An 18027-nucleotide genomic window follows, 5' to 3' on the forward strand; every position below is an offset into this window, starting at 1 on the left:
GCGACTGTCAAAAGGCCGTTAAGGGGCAATTTGGGGTTTAAATGCATTCTTAATGGATGTGGCTGCTGTCTCCTGACTTGCACTCCAAGCGCTCTGTGCCTCTTTGACAATCTTTTCACTGTTTCCAAATGGCGTCTCCAAGTTCCTCGAGCAAGGTTGATGGCAACCTGTCACGCCACTGTAAGTTTACAGCTTTGTTGTTGTTGGTTGTTTGAGTTTATGCATTGTGACAATGCAGTGGATGCACCATAGGGCTACGGAGAGATCTTCGGTCGATCTCTGCAGGGGCATCGCTAACCAGATCTATAGCCACACCAACCTCCGACGATGAAGCAACTCTCAACCTAGAGACAAAGGCTTCGCGGACTTCAACCGACTCAAAGCAACGCAATGGACGAGAAGAAGATTTGGAGATGGGCACGAGCCAACAGGCTGCCTGTCAGTCAGATTCTCCTTTGGACAACGACAGCCAGGAGAAAGAGAGCAGGCAATCCGACAGCCGAGACGACTCATCACCGAACGATCCCGATATCGTGTGGTGGGACAGCGATACAGACCCCGAGAACCCATACCACTGGCCAAAATGGAGAAAGTTGACCAACTGCGGCCTCATCAGTTTGCTCACCCTCATCGAGCCTCTGGCGTCGTCCATCTTCGCGCCTGGTATCCCAGAGCTGATGAGAGACTTTGAGAGCACCAATTCCGAGTTGGGAGCTTTTGTCATGTCGGTATACGTTCTGGGCTTCGCCTTTGGTCCTATGATTCTGGCTCCGTTGTCTGAGATGTGGGGACGTGTACCCGTGTACCACGTTTGCAACGTCTTCTTCCTGGCCTTCACTATTGCCTGTGCGGTCGCACCCTCTCTGGATACCCTCATTGTCTTCCGCTTCCTCGCCGGAACATTTGGAGCTGCGCCTATGACCAACGGAGGTGGTAGTATCGCCGACATGTTCCCAGCTGAAGAGAGAGCAGGAGTCATGGCAGTCTTCAGCGTTGGCCCTCTGATCGGCCCTATTATCGGTCCTGTCGTTGGTGGCTTCTTGACAGAAGCGAAAGGTTGGCGATGGGACTTTTGGGTGATCGCTATGGTCAGCGGTGCCATCATGGTCGGCATGGTTATCACGATGAAGGAGAGTTATGCCCCCATCATCTTGGAACAAAAGACGCTTCGACTTCGCAAGGAAACCGGTAACGACCGTCTACGCTCAAAGTTGGACACTGGACTCACCAAGAACGAGCTTCTCAAGCGATGCATCGTGAGACCCGCCAAGCTACTGGTCTTTTCCCCCATCTGCACCATCTTTGCCGTGTATCTGGCAATCATTTACGGTTACCTCTATCTCCTCTTTACCTCGGTGCCGTATGTGTTTGAAGAAGCGTATGGCTTCTCTACGAAGACGGTTGGCCTGGTTTATCTCGGTCTTGGTATTGGTAGCTTTGTGGGTATGGGTTGGTTCGCGTTTGATAGCAACAAGGAAGTCAAGAAGCAAATGGCTGTCGACAACTTCAAGCCCGAGTCTCGACTGAAGCTGCTTCCAGCCGCCGCCATCATTTTCCCCATCGGCTTTTTTATCTACGGCTGGACTGCAGACTACAAGACTCACTGGATGGCTCCCATCATTGGACTGGCCATTATCGGCATTGGTAAGTTCCCTCTTCCTTATTTTAGAGCCACAGCTAATCGATCAGGCAACCTCGTCTGCTTCATGGCCATCTGCGTCTATCTTGTCGACGCATACGAAATGTACGCCGCCTCGGCACTCGCAGCCAACACCATCATGAGGTCGGTTGCTGGTGCTACTCTCCCCTTGTGCGGAATGAAGATGTACAACGCCCTGGGGCTTGGCTGGGGGAACAGCATGCTTGGATTCATTGCCGTCGCACTTATCCCTATTCCATTCCTTATCCTGAGATACGGCGAGATGCTGAGGAAGAAGTACGAGATCAGCAACCTCTAACCATCTCCTTGCATTCTTCTTTTTCAATGACGTATCCGTCGTGCACATGATCAAAGAACACAGGAAGAGACAAACAGCAGCATCAAAACCCAATGCTCATCTCCTTGCATCTTGTAGAATAACTCCGCTCCCGGAAAAGATTGGGCTTTTAGAAGGCGTTAGACATATTTCTTTCAAGAATTAATAAGTATATAGATTGTTTCTATTCATTCATCTATGGGTCCATCTCATCCACATCAATCTGTTCCATCAGAGCCTTTTTAGGCCAAGCAATCCATTCATGCCATCTTTCATCCAATGCACACTCGACAGAAGCCATGACATTAGAGCTCCATTCTCGGTTCATCCAATGGGGATGCTCAAATGGTCTTGTTAGTGCTGCATAATGAGCTAGGATGATGAGCGCAACGTGGTGGTTGTTGCTGATGAGCTCGATGAACACCTGGGTCAAGGACATGGGCCACAGCCAGATGCGGCGGGCACGAGCTGACATGGTATCAGTGGTGCAGGCTGTGTGAGTGGTCCTTAATGATTCAATAGCTAGGAGACAGGAAGACTGAACATTGATGACGCTGAATGTCGGGCTCAGTTCCCTGGCAAGGCCGTATAGCTTCTCCATGCGGTTCTGGAAGGCACCAGTACGCTTGACTGGCAATGGTTCGTTCTGTTCGAGAAGCGGCGCTAGTGGCCCGTCACGACTCCATGTCTCTATTGGCTTGAACTCGCAAATGCTCTTGATTCCTTGGAGTAGGATGAATGACTGCGCAATGTCTCTCGGAGCTGGCAATCCACAGTCCTGACGGTCGGCGATGGAGCACATGCTGAGAATGAAGACAAATGTAGCAAGGAAAAAGTAGGGCTCAAAGTTAGCCTCGTTGATGTCTTGAAGCTTGGTCGCAAAATTTTGCACTGCAAGGCTCTGGTAATGTGACGAGATTAACGTGTATTCCCTGCGTTGATCTGGATGACTTTGAGCATAGTGCATTGCCGACAGCCCAAGCAGACCATGCATGAGAAAGTCCTAATACTATTTGTTAGAATAGCTGATGCTGCATACCAGGAAGGGCATCATACATGAGAGAAAGCTATCTCGGGCACGACCTTCCTCCAGACATCTTCGGTAGCTGGCTCCTGCATGAGGATTGTACAAACAACAGTGTCATAATGATGGAGTAATCGCAAGCTTTGCATCCATGTTGGGGACGGGTGGCATGATTCATTTTCGGAAGACGTCCCGGGGGATGCAGTCGACAAGCCGGGTTGGGTTGAAAGCAGAGAGGGAGAGTCAAGCGATGTAGGCGACCTTGCCTGGTCCCTTGGAGACGTCGCGGTCGCAGAACTCTGCTGGGGGCCTTGGGTTAAGCTGCAAACAACGTCGAACCGGACGCAGTTGCGACAAGGGCGCTGCTCATCACACTAGCCTCTCTCAGCGAGATTCAGCGACTGGCGGTGGGGAGATTCACCTTGACATGCCGTGCCTTGCATCGGAGGCAACCAGTCCGGGACTTTTTGTGGCCGAGCCGCTTAGACGGTGGTCGCATTCTCCAAGCGATGTGAGAGACGTCGTCTCCCTTGAACGGTGAGGGCAAGAATGGCGCGAGATCCTCTTGGCTTCGTATGGCGACTGTCAGCTTTAGGCTCGGAAATCGCTTTCGCATTCCGCAGGTTAATACGACCGGGTTCGGGGGAGACGAATCTTAAGTAGGCCTCTTTACCCTGACCGGGGTCCTTGGCGCGAGGTCCACCCCGTCACTCGTCGTATGAGTCCACGTTTTGTTACCGAGATTCCCTCAGATGGTTTTTCAAGATCAGATTGCCTGGAGTGAGCAGCCGTTTTAGAGTTGCCCATAGTTTTCACTGGTAATTCTTCTCGACAGAGGATCGGAAGCAGGATGACGAGCGAATGTCCCGGTACTTCTGGGGGACAGGTCAAGGTTCTTGGATGGGTATAGACATGTATTATTGGTCAGACACTAACAGTAAGCCTCTCCAATAGGCTCAAATCTTCATGCGCCTGTTAGTACAGCTCCTCAATTACCCAGTTCTACTAAGGGGCCATGTCGCGGCGGGAACAAAACTCCCTCCATCGCCAAGAGCGCCGGGTTGCTGCTAGGCCCCGAAAGCCCGAGAGCGAAACCGGGATTGCCGGGGCCTCATGTTGGCCTATTCCACGTCAGCTTCACAGGGCTGGGAATGCGGATGACAGCCAGCTTCAGAAGAGTCACGTCGCATTGTCGCAAGCTCATGGCGCAACTATAACTATTTGACCCTGCTGCAGCCCCCCATTCAGCAGTATACGCGTACTCGCACACTCCAAGCGGATGCAGCAATCTGATGTGGTCTTGTGAGACCCCCGACCGACTCTCTTCACCCTACATGACAACACATGCTTCAGGACTCGAATTTCCTGGCCTCTCCCTCAGTGCTGGCTCCGTATCCAGATCATCCCAGTAAATATAGTCCATGAAACCCGAACGGCAGGCCTGGAATGCTTCGCCCATGATCCTCAAGCATTGCTGGTCCTGCTCCGCCAACGCCAAGAGCACGAGTATGATCCGCTTACCTGCTGGTCCAGGCCTCTCGTACGCATCAATGTATGACCGATTTCTTGCTTCACTGAGACGATCCTCGATCTGGGCAAACACCCACAAAAAGACGACAATCGAAGACAGGTAGTTGAAGCTAAGGAGTGGCCGCATCCCGGCAACATCGCTCAGAATGTTGGCTCTGGCGAATTCCAGGAGATCACGACCGGTAACTTGGGATGCAGTCTTGCGCGCTGCTCCAGTAGCCATGTCTAGGCTGCCAGGCGCCATGCTTCGGTACCCTTGTGTCGTGATTGAGCCAATAAGGGATTGTGGGATGGCTGTCTCGGTCTTCTTGATATTGGCCAACTTGTCGGCCATCTCCCGTATTGCACTCTCATCCACTCCAGCTGCCTTGGCTCGGAGAAAGAGTGGTGAATCTTTGAGCTGAGACTTCTTCAAAGAAGCAAGTCGACGAAGAAACATGACACTACCAAAGTGAAGTTCCTCGTCAGGGATTGCGTCGGGATTGCGTCGGGATTCCAATCTGCCTTTCGACAGAGCAACAAGGTAGGCTTTGTTGGAATAACTGGTTCACACTTGGACTGAGATTTTTATGCATATCGTTGGTAAGACCATGCTCTTTCGTCGTTTGCCGCTTGGCTCTTGAAAGCCCAGAGCCCTTTTCGCCGACCTTTTTGAGAAGCGCTTGACTGAAATCTGAGATTGGGGCACGCCCACTCGCAAAGAAAGACTCCGTCATTAAGTCGTGAAGTGTCTGGAATAACCCGACAGGGCGTGTCAAGTAACCTTTCTGGACGAGCATGTTGTGCAGGTGAATCAGCAACATCGGCTCAGGGATCTTGTCCCAAAGCGATACGCCCATGATGTATGCAAGTTCAAGACCTTCCATGAGACCAACACCACAAAGGAATGGGGAATATTCCCAAAAACCGTTGGACTTGTGGTCAGAGAAGCGTGATGGTGGTATCGTCGTTAACCCGGACATGTACTTGCTCTCTCCAAGCCAGTTGACGAAATCCTCCCTCTCCATCTGGAGGAGTAGAAATATGTTCTTGAGTTCCGGGTGATCGCCGTCCTTTGTGAGAGCGGATTTCACCATGCCCACCGATGCGCAATAGCCTCTGGCAAACCTCTTGTTCTCGCGGTCTAGAAAGAGGTCTACACCCCGCCTCGGGCAAAACCCGGGAGCTGGTGCTTCCAAGACGTGGCCTCGCAAGGTACTGAGTTGCCAGCCTCGGGAGACTGTCATAGCATCAACGATACACTGCAGTTGAAACACATGATGGGGTTGAATTATCTTTCGCGGGTCCGCTCCAGGCTTTTTCATGGCCATAGAGGTGATTTCTCCGGCGAACTCATTCAATCCGTACAATCTGCGGTGAACTGCCCAAGGGCCAGTGGCAGACCAGTCGACTCTCTCATAGACATGTTTTTCGCCCTTCATCGTGTTTCTCTGCACCACAATCGCCGAGTACACGTTGACAAGGTCGTACAGCCACTTGATGGTATAAGACCGCCGCCAATCAAGTCGCTGCTGCTTTGTCGCTTTTCGCAGGTTGAAGTTCGGATCCTAGTTCGCAATCTTCGCCTGCATCGCTTTAGTGGGCTTTCCGCTTCGGTTGAGCTGAAAGTCGGTCACAAGGTCCACAAGATCCTGGTAGGCGTAGATGAGAAACTGCTCCTTGACGTCGACAGCAGTTTCTTCGGGCTTGTTGTGTAGTCTGCCATGGGGTTCAATGGCGTACTTTGCGATGGTAAATCTGCCTTGAGCCTTGTCCGGGTCGCCGCGCGTGATCGTTTTCATGATCGTTTCGTACGAATCGTGACCGGGGAAGTCGACAAAAATGGCCGAGCTTGTCTGTTTGACCATCGAGACGGCCATGTTGGCGACGGCTCCAGCGACGGCGCCGTTGAGGCCTTGGTACGCAACCTCCTTCCAGAGAGCTTGGTTGTACGCCCTAAGATCAATCCATTCATTCACGGCTGTGTACACAGCCATTAGGTAGTCCGTCATGATCCCGTCGGCATCCTCGATGATTCTAACGCTTTCCATGGGAATTCCATCCTTATCAGTGTCCCCAGCGGTAGGCGTCTTCTTGGTCTTCTTCTGTTTCTTCGATTTCTTGCCCTTTTTGCCTTTTTTGGCCTTTCCGGGCTTTCTTGAAATCTTCCGTGGAGCCAATAAGGTTTGATCCTCTTCTTCTTCTTCGCTCGAGCCTTCGTCCTCGGCCTCAACGGTCAAGTTTTTGAATATATTCTCAAAGATGACTTGTTCCACATCCTCGTCCTCCTCGGAGACATATTTTCTCGGGCTCTGTTTCCATGAGTCGCCTCCGAGAATGGCAAACGCTTGCCAGAGCGTGTCAATAAAGTGTTTGTGACTCGCGTTGCTACGCTTTAGATCCTCATCCTCATTTGAGCCAACGAGCTGATGAAAAGCGCTATTGATGGTGGTTCTCGCTGCAATTATTGACTCAAACAGTCGATAAATGGCACCGGGGACTGGTTCGCCATGTTGTGCGATGAGTTTTGACATGACGATGAGGCCGGCCACGGTTGTTTGGCCTGTTGTGTTGGGCTGGGCGACAGTTTCATCTTTGGATGACTTGATAATCCGATTGGAGACATTAATCAACCAGTAGAGAAGATACTTAGTATCTTTCTTGTACTCGAGATAGATATTGTGTCGTTCATCTTGATTGAAGAACAGGGTTGAGCCGTGTTGCAAGGATCCAGGTCGTCAGGGTGTTTTGAGAGGTGGAGGATGCACCTGGTTGGGCATCACGTGCTGTCACGTGTGCCCCTCCAAACTCCAGGGTACCTCCCTCAGATCCTGAAGTTGACAACTTGCAAGACTCCTAGGAAAGGAAGATCTGGGAAGGTGGTCAGCGCATTTTGAGCTGGTAATGCCCATGCCTTCTTTGGAGAAGGTTGTTGAGTGGTTGTCATTTTTTAGTACGTGAAAGTTCACTGAAGGCCTCTTTATGTAGACCTCGGGAGTGAACGGATACTCTGTTCCTCCTCAACCGACAATGCACCCGTTCAAGTCTCGTGGCGTTCGCCACCGGTATTGCCCTGCATTGGCAACCGTATTTCGATTACTATTATTAGTGCCCTTTGTTGAATAAAAAGTGTCATTATTGTCAACAAAAAGAGGAAAACAGGTGATTGAAAGACAGGTGTGTGTTGTTTGTCCACTTCTACACAACTTGTGAGTCATTGTTATCTTGGATACCATCAATTACTAGTCTTGATCGTCATTTCTACATGCTAGTGCAGCTCTGACACTTATTCCGCTGCGGTGATGGTTGTGAACTTCTCTCCGGTACTCGCTTCCTCCGATCGCCACAATGAAGTGACAGTCTTCCACTGAGTGTAAAACCTCAACCCATCCTTTCCATAAAAGTTGGCAAGGCCAGTTCCAGCCACACTTCGCTTATTTCCGGTAAAGGAAAACATAGGGAGCGGTACAGGGATCGGCACGTTGATTCCAACTTGGCCAGCATCAATCTCCTGTTGGAACAAGGAGGCCTTTGCACCAGAGTTGGTGAAGATGACAGCTCCGTTGCCCCAGGCATTGGAATTGACCAAGGAAATGCCGTCTTTGAGACTTTCCTCTTCCATGCACAGTAGGACAGGGCCAAAGATCTCTTCATTGTAGCACTCCATATCCGGACGAACACCAGCAATAATAGTTGGTCCGACCTGAATTGAGTGGGTTAGTGTGCTGTCATACTCGTCTATCATCAAGACTTACCCAGTTGCCGTTGGGGAAGCCCTCAGGCTTATATCCACGTCCATCTAAGACGATTCTTGCCCCTTCCTTTTCTGCACTCGTGATGAGAGCCTCGCATCGCTCTCGGCTTTGGGGAGTGATCACAGGGCCAAAGTCAGACTTGGGGTCGAATCCACTTCCGGCGACGTAGGTCTTGGCTTTGTTGACAAGATCTGGCAACCATTCCTTGGCATCTCCAAGCATGACCAACACGCTCAAGGCCATGCATCGCTGCCCAGCAGCTCCAAAAGCAGCTCCTGCGATGGCGTCGAGAGCATGATTCTTGTTGGCGTCAGGGCTTAGAAGAGCATGGTTTTTAGCGCCCAAGTTGGCTTGCACACGCTTGCCGTTGGCGCTTCCCCTCTGATAGATGTATTCACCGGCCTTGTTGGAGCCGACAAAGGAGATGGCCTGAATCTCGGGTTCATCAAGAAGGAAATTGACTGCATCCTTGGCACCGTGGATGACATTGACCACACCAGGTGGGAAGCCGGCTTCTCTGCAAAGCTCGGCAATCATCATGGCAGCCCCTGGGTCACGCTCAGATGGCTTGACGATGATGCAGTTTCCGGTAACAGTAGCAATTGGCAAACTCCACAGGGGAATCATGGCAGGAAAGTTGAATGGGCAGATCGCTGCCACAACTCCCAATGGATGACGATAAGACCGAGTCTCCATGTCCTTTGCCACCTCGAGCACTTCGCCCGTCAGCTGCGTGGTGATTCCACAGGCTGTTTCGCACACCTGGAGACCGCGCAAAACATCGCCTTTCGCATCAGCAAACGTCTTTCCTTGCTCCGTCACAATACTGGTGGCGAGCTCATCCATATGCTTCCGGACCAAATGGGTCAGTCGAAACATGATCTGTTGTCTCTTGATAATGCTGGTCTTCTTCCAGCCAGGAAATGCGGCCTTCGCAGATCGGACTGCCTCCTTCAGCTCATCATTGGTGCTCTCAGGGACCCGTGTCAGGAGTTCGTTTGTTGCAGGATCGTGCACGTCGATCCATTGTGTGGCGTTGGAGGTCACGAGCTCATTGTCGATGAAGTTTTGCGTTGGCGGTAAGCTGGCGAGCTTCTCATGGTTGCCAGGATACGCAAAGGACTTGAAAATAGAGTTGGATTGGGCCATAGTGACAGCAGAAAGGTAATCAGTTGTAGAATGAGAGGTGTCAAGAGCAGAGTTCAATCAAGAGCCGCGCTGTACGGAGTAGCGGAAACCTTCCTGATGTGACAAAGTCACAAAGGGCGGTGGACTCCGAGCGGTGGGCTCCGACTGTCTCATTACCCCGCATCCTTGCTTAAAGCGACTGTCCGTGTGAAAAGTGTATGGAGCGGGGCCGATATCCGGCCGCCGGCGAGCGACTTGGGGATGAGATTATCGGAGGCGAGATAGTGAACAGTGGGTTCAACGTGTCAAGATAAGAGCCCCTGTGTTCTGTTTAGGCAGGAAGCTTTCACGATATCTGGGCTTGGTCTTTCATGACGAATCATGGCACGTACCCATAGTGTGTATCTCCAAGTGGCAACACCGAATTGTAGATCAAGCGCCGAAGTCGCTAATGAGAGGGGCATCTGTAGCTTCTTGGCTCACTTATCAACATTCTAGAGTGCATCCTGGCGGTTCCGTTCACGGCGAATGAATAACTATCCATATTAGCGAACATCCTGACCTTCATCATTCATGCAAGTTCATAAGATTCATAGATTAGCGAAGTTCGACCTCACTGATGAGCTGCTTTGGTTCCCCAATCCAGCTCGCATTCATTGGGTACCCTATTTAGCAATTGTTGCTGCGACCGCTGCATTTGATCTCAAATTTCAAACTTTCTGCAAAGACTGCAGAGTCCTCAAATGATGATTTAATTACTCCGTAAGTGATACTGCTGTCAAGGCCATCTAGACTCGACTCATGAGTTCAACCCATCCCCCACGACAACAAGGCGGCCCCTGTCCATACGGACACCATGGGGCTGATTCACATCGTTTCCAAGACGTACCTGATCCCTTCCCACACTTCTTGGGTGGTGGACAGGATTTCCTGGGGAGGCAGAACAAACCCACTGGCCCTGTTCCAACCTGGACGAAGCTCGATCGTCCACGCAAATTCTGCCCCAGCCTTGCCCGCCATGTAATCAGGTGAGGTACCGGTGGTCGGATACAGAGTGGAACAGCTTGGACCGTAAATGTACTGCGTGCCGTTGACCTTGAAAATCTGGTGTACCATCTCACCAGCGAGCTTCATCTGTGTCTTGTTGTTCCCGGCCACAACATCACAGTCGTAGCCATATGGCAGGAGGATATACTGTCCATAACTGTGGAAGTCGATGAAGAGCTTGATGTCGTTGGACTGTGTCAGGTTCTTGGTAAAATCGATAATAGCGCTAATCTCAGGCGTATCTCCTGGTGCTTTACCCTTGTAGATCTCTGAGCATGGCTCGGTGGATGCGCCGCCCTCAAGTTCCCACTTGTAAGGCCAGTTCCGGTTTCCGTCCGTTCCCACACAAGAAGTTCCTTTGCGAGGCTGGCGGTTCTTCCTCCATAGACGATCTTTAGACTGAGTGTAGACAAACCCTGAGTTTGGGTTAGCACATGTGGCGCCCAGTTGGTTTTAAACTCACCGTCGGGGTTGACGAAAGGAATCATGTAGAAGTCGTATTTGTCGACAATTTCCCGAATGTCATAGTCACTCAGATAGCCACTGATGAGCTGCCATGTAAGGTATTCTTGGACCTGTGTTATTGTTGGTCATCCAACCTAAGAATGGTAGCTAGAATGCCTTCACTCACAGGAGCTGCAATCCACTCACGCGCATGGACTGTGGCGTGGAAGTAGATGGCAGGCTTCTTCCCCTTGCCACCTTTGCCCCAGAAGTGAATACCGTAGATATCTCGGCCCTGGTACGACTTGCCGGTGACGAATATTTCCGAGTTGGTGGGGAATGCAGCATGGAGGTCCTCGAAGAATCCGCGGTGGTCCGTGTAGTTGTGGTAGGTGTTGAACCATGAGAGGTCAGGCAGGGGAGTCATGAGTTCTCCCGACTTGAATGACGCACCCTGCTCTATAATTGCCAATAATCAGCATTCATTCGTTTTGACCGGGTGAACTGGCGTACTGCTGATATAAGGCTCAAAGGCGCCTTCAATGGCAAAGTCAGCGCCCAGGTCGTGACTGATCACTGTCGCCTGAAGACCCAGGGCCTCGAAATCGGAGATGCTTCGAGGAGGAATAGCAATATCTAGGTGTTCGGAATGGCCTCCTTCGCACCCGAGAAAGACAGAGTCGAAGGATGACAGCTGGTCTCTGATTTGCTCGATGTTCTCGCCAGCTGCGACGCGAAAGGCTTTGTACCCATCGTAGGAAACCCGTTCAGCTAAGACGAGGGCGAAGAGCCAGGAAAGGAGAAGAAGGTGAAACCCCGCCTTCATTTTGATGTGAACTTGGAGGGTCTCGGAGCACGAGGTGCAGGCGAGTGTCAGTCGATATTAGTCACTTGTCGGCGCTTGGGACAGGTGTGTCTGATCGGCTTGGTGGCTTGAGTTCTGACCCCTCCGTACGGGGATATTATATATCTAGTGAATGCGATACTCAATCACTGTCATTCCAATCCGCGGGACGGTGCATGAGCAATAGGGGTATCTTATTGCCCGTCATGAGGCCATCCGGCGGGTTTGTTTGATGGGCGTCTCATCCAGAACAAACACGACTCAACCCATTTGTATAGACCGCGACCAACATAACGAGCTTTATAATTATCTCATTTTTAAGTTTGGATGGATGTATGATGTCAGTTATGGCTTAGTGTTCCCCTGTAGCTGCCAGGCTGTGGGCAGGTTCTGCGTGCTGATGTGGAAAAGAGCTACTCTTCAAAGACGTCAAGGTCCTGGCTAGTTAACTTTCAAGACTCTGGGGATATTTACATGATAACTGCCGCTTAATGCTTGGTAAGAGTATATCAGGCCGAAAGCTCATAGCTTACTGAAGAATCCCTTTCATGGTTGTTGATGACGACTCTCCTCCGCTCGATCAAACAGGGCATCAGTCACTTTTATCATTCGCCTACTTATCGTTTACTATTCACAAACATCACTGAAATTGATTTGTGTCACAATCCATTGCGCTGTACTGAAATCTTCATCCTCTCGTACATCAGTGTGACCCATTGTGCCGGCTGTGGAACAGTCGATGCGATCAGCTGAGAGAAGCAGACGAGGTGTCAGTCACCCAACTCAACGTCTCACATTCATTTGGAGTGACAGTTACATGACTATTTACACAAGGTGGTACAAACTTTTCGTTGTGTGAGAATATGAGAATACAGAGGCAGTGAATGGCTGAGCAATTCGACTGAGCCTGAAATCACACATTTGGCAAACTCCATAGAAAATCCCAAGACCTGTCCTCCTGTTCGGCAAATTCATGTGCATCGTTAGAAAACCCAAATGGCGCAATGCTTGGATCAAAAGGAAGCGCCAACCAGTCGTCGACGGCTGGCATTGGCACGTCCCCCAAACTCTCTCCTTGAGGAACACCACTGTCGAAAGCCCACTGAGTGCTTTCATCAACCAGAGGAATGCCTCTTGGAATAGATGTTGGGACCATTCCCTGCCTAAATTTCTCCAGATGCATCTCCAGTAACTCTCCGTAGCGGGAGGCTAGGTGCATCTCGTCCAGGTTACTTGCTTTTAGTGCCTCAATACTCCTCTCCAACACGTTCAAAGAAGCCTCCAGGTCCGTGGTGCGGCTTCCCAGACTAAGAGCCTTCAATAAAAAGATGGAAGCCATAATGATGCGTAGAAACACTCTGACAGGGCAGTATCGGAGCGTGCCAGCCTCGGAAAGCCTGTTGATTGACTCAAGAGCTTGGCATGAGCCATCAATCACCTCCCTAATAAAGGAATAGTCGGTCGCTGTGATAGAAGATTGAAAGATGTCGGTATTGATGGAATTGGGAGGTCTCCCGCCGAGGACGCGATCAACAACGGCTTGGATCCCCAGTGAGTTCATGAAGGCGCGGAGATAGTTGAACTCGATCGAGAGGTCTTCGTAGGCGTGTGCTGACAGGTCTAGACGATCAAAAGTCAGCAGGTTTGACGAGACAGAGAAGGGAATACATACTTTCTCGACAAAGGTGAGTTGCTTTCCACGTCGCCAACTGTTGCTGGAAGTGCTTGATGATATTTACGTATCTGCCACTGCTCAAGATCTCGCGAATGGCCGTTGCTGATGGACAGAGTACGTCGATAATGGTTCTTGAGAGGCTGGTAAGGTTGAGCCAGGCATTGACGCTGGCCGAGTCATCTTGCACGCCCTGTGAGCGCTCTGACATGAATCGGGAGATAGAGGTAGGCATCATGGAAGGACACCCTAGTCTACTGGCCTGTTGTTCCAAAAAGATGTAAAGAAGGTCACGCAGACGTGTCTGCTGGGCTTGAAGACCTGGAGTCTGGACGGATCCTGAGTCGCTTGTATCGCAAACCCCCAACTCAAGGGCCAAGGATTGTGCGCATCCCAGAAGCATCCAAGACATACGGTCTGAAGTCTTTGCAGGAAGTATAACGTCACGAAGCCATAGAGCGTCGTTGTCATCAGTGGCGTCTGCTTGATTCCCGAACTGATCATCTCGAGGATCCGGAAATGAGAGGAGAAGGGAAGAGTCCCAGCCATCCGCGGCAGGTGGCAAGTGTATTGCTTGCGGGTGCCATTCAATAATGAGTAGTAGAGCCTCGATTGATCCTCTCGTCCTTGTCTTGGCTTTGGATCGCTTTTCTTGCCCGAAGATGATCCTCATCACAAGGTGCTGACAGTGCTCCCATAGCCGGTGGTGCACGAGAGTACTCCGAGTAATGCCACTAGCACCCTGTAGGATGTGATATCTAGAAGAAATCATGAGGATCACGCAACAGAGAAGAGGTTCTTGTGTGATGATCTTGTAGTGCTGGTCTTGGCTCAAGTCAAGTCCCTTGGATACTAAGGAGAGGGGTGCCAGGTTGTGCTGAAATCTGTTGAGAGGGACATGGCCCGCCATGGTTAGCAACAGATCCGTCGGCATGCAGTTACAACTTACAATTCCATGTAGGTGACTGCTTCTTCAGCTGTGAACCATCCCATCTTGACGAACCGGAAAGCTCGCCAAACTGTCAATGCATCGGGAGATGCGGGTGACAGGTAGATTGGTCTTGAAGTTCTCATAGATACAGTTGTTTGAGGAGTCACTATCTCGGCCCCTGGGTGCAGCGGGTGTTGTGAAACCGAAGGCGGATTGCTGGGTGTTGTTCCGTCTTGTTTGACATGTTCAATGGCAGCTTGAAACAATAGTCGGAGGGCGTCTTTGCCATTGGAGACCAATGTTCTCATAACACTGTCAGTGAGGTCTCCGGTGGGCCCCGTCGAGCCAAGAGAGGGAGAGGTGCCGGTGCCCTCTTGACGTGATTGAGGGAGGTCTTGGGCCAGGATGTTGCCCACTGCTAATGGAAGATCTTGGTAATCTTGTGTGGGAAGGACAACATCGCTGGTATCGTTTAGGAGCTGCGAGGGCTCCTCGGTGTATGTATCAGGCTCCTCGCGAGGGAAAGTTGACGTCCGAGCAGGTGATGTGCTCTCGCGTGTAGAGCTGCCTTCTGTCTAAATGTCAGTCCTCCATCTGCTTGACCGATAGCGATTCATGGGCATGTTCGGCATACCCTCTTTTGATGAACCTCTCCTACCGGCCGCGTCCCTTTTTCGATGTGAACGTTCGTGGCTGAAGATACATTCCTTCAGCTCTCGTTGACACCTCAAGCAGGAGGCGCCGGGCGTATCAACAACGCAGCGGATCTTCTTCCTTCGGCATAGTTCGCATGCTTGATAGCCCCGTCGGAAGTCCCGTACGCGTCGGCCGCGAGTGGGCCCATCGGCGCGAGGCAAAGTGGGCTGGGGTTGGGCGTCGTTATCCATTCAAAGCGGAGGGAATAGGCATGTCCTGATCTGAGTAGAGAGTTGCAAGGGAGTCGCTTGGATGAGACCTCGGCCGGTCAGGAATCGGAAAGTGGCGGATGGTGACGGACTTAAATGCTTCTCACCGTGACGTGTATCGCCTCCAAGCGAAACTCTGCCGAGCACCAGCTTTGAGCTAGCGCCGCGATGATCAAAACTGACTTAATACCGCAAACCTGAGTGGCTGGATCTCTGGCGTCTCTTCAGATTAGCGTCTGTTCGCGCGGGGTAGAGCAGGTGTGTGTGTGGAGATGCTCTGGGGTTAGGCTTGGCTCTAGCACGGCCAGCCAGGTGGGTTGGAGAAATCGCCGCCGCTCTCCCCATACAATTTTGGTGCCAGTACCGGCGGTGTTTTTTTTTCAACCCACCTTCCAGCCTACACAAGCCTGGGGATCGGATGGTCTACAAGCGTGATACAGTACGTGAATGCAATTCCAGAAGCCAAAACGTAGATGGAATTGCAGTACGGAGTATGGTCTCGGTGTTGTGACAAAAAGACACTCGGGGATGCGGAAGACGGACATCACAGAACGCGGTACACACTTTGGTTGAGAGGTACAGCGAATTATCCTCCTGATCTAACAGACTACCTTGTCGAATACATAAAACCACATGTGTACAGTAAGGAACTGGTTCCAAACTACCTAAGTATAATACCCAAAAAGTGCCAGACTGCGTCTTCCGAACTAATCAGTCGCCTCTGCCTGCACCTAAGTCAGGTAGCGGAAGTTCTTGTTCTTGTCGCCAAGCTCCGTCACATCAACAGAAACAGTCGCATCGACAGGTCCATACTCGCGGTCACGTCTATTATTCTCGCGCTCCAAAGCAAAGTGCAGACCGAGGGCCAAGATACTGATGAGGCCGGAGAGACCGCAGCCGATCGCCGTGCCACGAGTGTAGAGAGGCCTAGAAATGGCACAGCATCGTTAGTAACGTATTCTAGACAAGACTAGTACCATGTCATTCAGAGATGAGGGAAACTTACCCATCAGTGCTAGGGAAAACAACACTGCTGACAAAAGAAGAGCATTGGCCAAATGTGGCCAGGATTGCAAGTCCAGCTCCCTTCTTTGAGTCGCCGCCTTGGTTGTTCAGCAACCAGGTGATATTGATGCAAAGCGCAGGGAACACGCCGCAGGAGGCAAGAAAGATACCAGCGTAGCGAGCAGCTTTCTTCGACTGGTCCTGAACAAGGACCAGAATAAGATAACCAGCGAAGCCAACGAGGGAACTCCCGCTCACAATGAGCCCTCTCTTTCCAAATTTGTCGCTAACAAAGGCAGCGGCAACGCAGCAGAGGAAGGCCAAGAAATAAGGTGGTGCCGTAAGGCCCTGCGCCGTAACGGAAGAGTACCCCATGTCGCGAACAATGGTGGGAAGAAAGTTGGAGAGACCCGCAAAAGAGTAGTTACAGCAGAAATGGATCATGGTGTGGACATAGTTCTGGTAGTCGGTCAGACCAGCGAAAATCTGGTCCCAGCGAACCTGAGTCTTCTTCGTTCGATCTCGGACTTGGAGACGTTCAACGGCATATGTGGCATCCTGCTCGGACAGGTATTTTGCCTTGGCGGGAGAGTCTGCCAGGAAGAACCAGGTGACCAAGGAAAAGAGGACTGTAGGTGCACCCTCTGTAATGTGTGAGTTAGCCATGCAGTCTAGAGTGAGGTGATTGTGGACATACCAATGATGAAAAGGTACCTCCAAGGCTCCAAGGAGCCCTTGATGTGGGTAATTCCATAGGCCAAAGCAGATGCGAAGCAGTTGGCCAAAGGTGACATGCCCAGAAGCAGGGAAACGCGAAAACCAAGTTCCTTGCGCTTATAGAACAGTGACAGGAAATAAGGGGCACCGGCACCAAATGCTGCCTCAAAGATGCCAAGGAGGGCACGAGTAGCAATGAGGCCACCAAGGTTCTGAGAAGCACCAGAGCACATAGCAGCAGTTCCCCAACTGGGAGATGAATGGTTAGTGTCCGAAGTCTTGCCGGGTATCAGACTGAATGAGGAGTTTTACTCACAGAACGCAAAGTACGGCAACGTATTTGCTGGCAGGCAAGATCTTCCACAACAAGTTCGTCCATTCGAACGCGACATAGCAAATGTAGAACGCGTTGAGAACCCAGGACCAATCCGAGTCACTGAGTCCGAGATCATCCTTGGCACCAGCGGCTTTGGCATTTCCGATATTTCCTCGATCGAGATAGGACAAGACGTAAAGGCAACAAACGATGGGAAGGAGGCGGCGATCGAACTACACAGATAGTTAGCAGATTGTTGTCCCAGAGCATCTTTGTTACATACCGTTCGCCGAATTCTCGCGTTCGCTTCCTCGGGGACTTCAACATGGGGCTGCTCTTCGCGTACTCCATGTTCGAGCTCCTCCGCGTTCAGGGACATCTTTCGGTCAACAGATGACTGGTCCATTGTAGTGGTGGACTGCTTGAGGCAGCAGCAACGTGAAATGAAGAAGAGATGTTCAGACTTGATGATGATGGGATTGCAAGATGGATAGTGAGAAGGACTAGGACGGGTTTTAGTAGATATCAGGTCGAGTGATATTTTAAGGTGTTTCGATCTAACTGCTGATAGAAGCCGTCACTCTCCGAGGATGGTTCGTGATCCAAGCCCCTTTGATCTCATCTCGGTCCATCCTTGCTAAACGCGGGGACCCCGCATACCCCAGGATTTTCTTAGGGAGGATTGCTCCGCATCTCCGAGCGGCGGCGCCATTCCCGAGCGCGTCGGTATCCGGCACTTTCCAGTACTATCCGA

General features: G+C 51.2%; 8 protein-coding genes across 8 annotated transcripts; 1 reads left to right on the forward strand and 7 right to left on the reverse strand.

Annotated features, from left to right (window-relative positions):
- Nucleotides 1–128: 128 nt before the first annotated feature.
- LRP88_12381 (MFS transporter) lies at nucleotides 129–1958 on the forward strand (the record flags this gene model as incomplete). The annotated part of the gene is made up of 3 exons (XM_083248775.1): nucleotides 129–180; nucleotides 310–1638; nucleotides 1690–1958. 3 exons carry the CDS (start codon nucleotides 129–131, stop codon nucleotides 1956–1958), a joined length of 1650 nt encoding a protein of 549 aa, XP_083096205.1.
- Nucleotides 1959–2172: 214 nt separating this feature from the next.
- Nucleotides 2173–3095, reverse strand: LRP88_12382 (uncharacterized protein; the record flags this gene model as incomplete). Its single annotated transcript, XM_083248776.1, has 2 exons — nucleotides 2173–2979; nucleotides 3033–3095. 2 exons carry the CDS (start codon nucleotides 3093–3095, stop codon nucleotides 2173–2175), a joined length of 870 nt encoding a protein of 289 aa, XP_083096206.1.
- Nucleotides 3096–4330: 1235 nt separating this feature from the next.
- Nucleotides 4331–5029, reverse strand: LRP88_12383 (uncharacterized protein; the record flags this gene model as incomplete). The annotated part of the gene is made up of 1 exon (XM_083248777.1): nucleotides 4331–5029. One exon carries the CDS (start codon nucleotides 5027–5029, stop codon nucleotides 4331–4333), a length of 699 nt encoding a protein of 232 aa, XP_083096207.1.
- Nucleotides 5030–6077: 1048 nt separating this feature from the next.
- LRP88_12384 (uncharacterized protein) lies at nucleotides 6078–7043 on the reverse strand (the record flags this gene model as incomplete). Its single annotated transcript, XM_083248778.1, has 1 exon — nucleotides 6078–7043. One exon carries the CDS (start codon nucleotides 7041–7043, stop codon nucleotides 6078–6080), a length of 966 nt encoding a protein of 321 aa, XP_083096208.1.
- Nucleotides 7044–7795: 752 nt separating this feature from the next.
- LRP88_12385 (Aldehyde/histidinol dehydrogenase) lies at nucleotides 7796–9413 on the reverse strand (the record flags this gene model as incomplete). The annotated part of the gene is made up of 2 exons (XM_083248779.1): nucleotides 7796–8212; nucleotides 8265–9413. 2 exons carry the CDS (start codon nucleotides 9411–9413, stop codon nucleotides 7796–7798), a joined length of 1566 nt encoding a protein of 521 aa, XP_083096209.1.
- An 846-nt stretch (nucleotides 9414–10259) lies between these two features.
- On the reverse strand, nucleotides 10260–11709 carry LRP88_12386 (M14 family metallopeptidase; the record flags this gene model as incomplete). The annotated part of the gene is made up of 4 exons (XM_083248780.1): nucleotides 10260–10855; nucleotides 10903–11014; nucleotides 11071–11342; nucleotides 11397–11709. The coding sequence occupies 4 exons, from the start codon at nucleotides 11707–11709 to the stop codon at nucleotides 10260–10262; spliced, it is 1293 nt and encodes a 430-aa protein (XP_083096210.1).
- A 931-nt stretch (nucleotides 11710–12640) lies between these two features.
- Nucleotides 12641–14392, reverse strand: LRP88_12387 (uncharacterized protein; the record flags this gene model as incomplete). The annotated part of the gene is made up of 4 exons (XM_083248781.1): nucleotides 12641–13347; nucleotides 13400–13738; nucleotides 13814–14283; nucleotides 14349–14392. 4 exons carry the CDS (start codon nucleotides 14390–14392, stop codon nucleotides 12641–12643), a joined length of 1560 nt encoding a protein of 519 aa, XP_083096211.1.
- Nucleotides 14393–15966: 1574 nt separating this feature from the next.
- Nucleotides 15967–17679, reverse strand: LRP88_12388 (major facilitator superfamily domain-containing protein; the record flags this gene model as incomplete). Its single annotated transcript, XM_083248782.1, has 5 exons — nucleotides 15967–16162; nucleotides 16242–16884; nucleotides 16938–17206; nucleotides 17274–17506; nucleotides 17557–17679. 5 exons carry the CDS (start codon nucleotides 17677–17679, stop codon nucleotides 15967–15969), a joined length of 1464 nt encoding a protein of 487 aa, XP_083096212.1.
- Between the last annotated feature and the right edge of the window lie 348 nt (nucleotides 17680–18027).

This window comes from Fusarium phalaenopsidis, assembly GCF_050370095.1.
Source record: "Fusarium phalaenopsidis strain FUZ10S chromosome Unknown contig_32316, whole genome shotgun sequence".
Taxonomy (NCBI): domain Eukaryota; kingdom Fungi; phylum Ascomycota; class Sordariomycetes; order Hypocreales; family Nectriaceae; genus Fusarium; species Fusarium phalaenopsidis.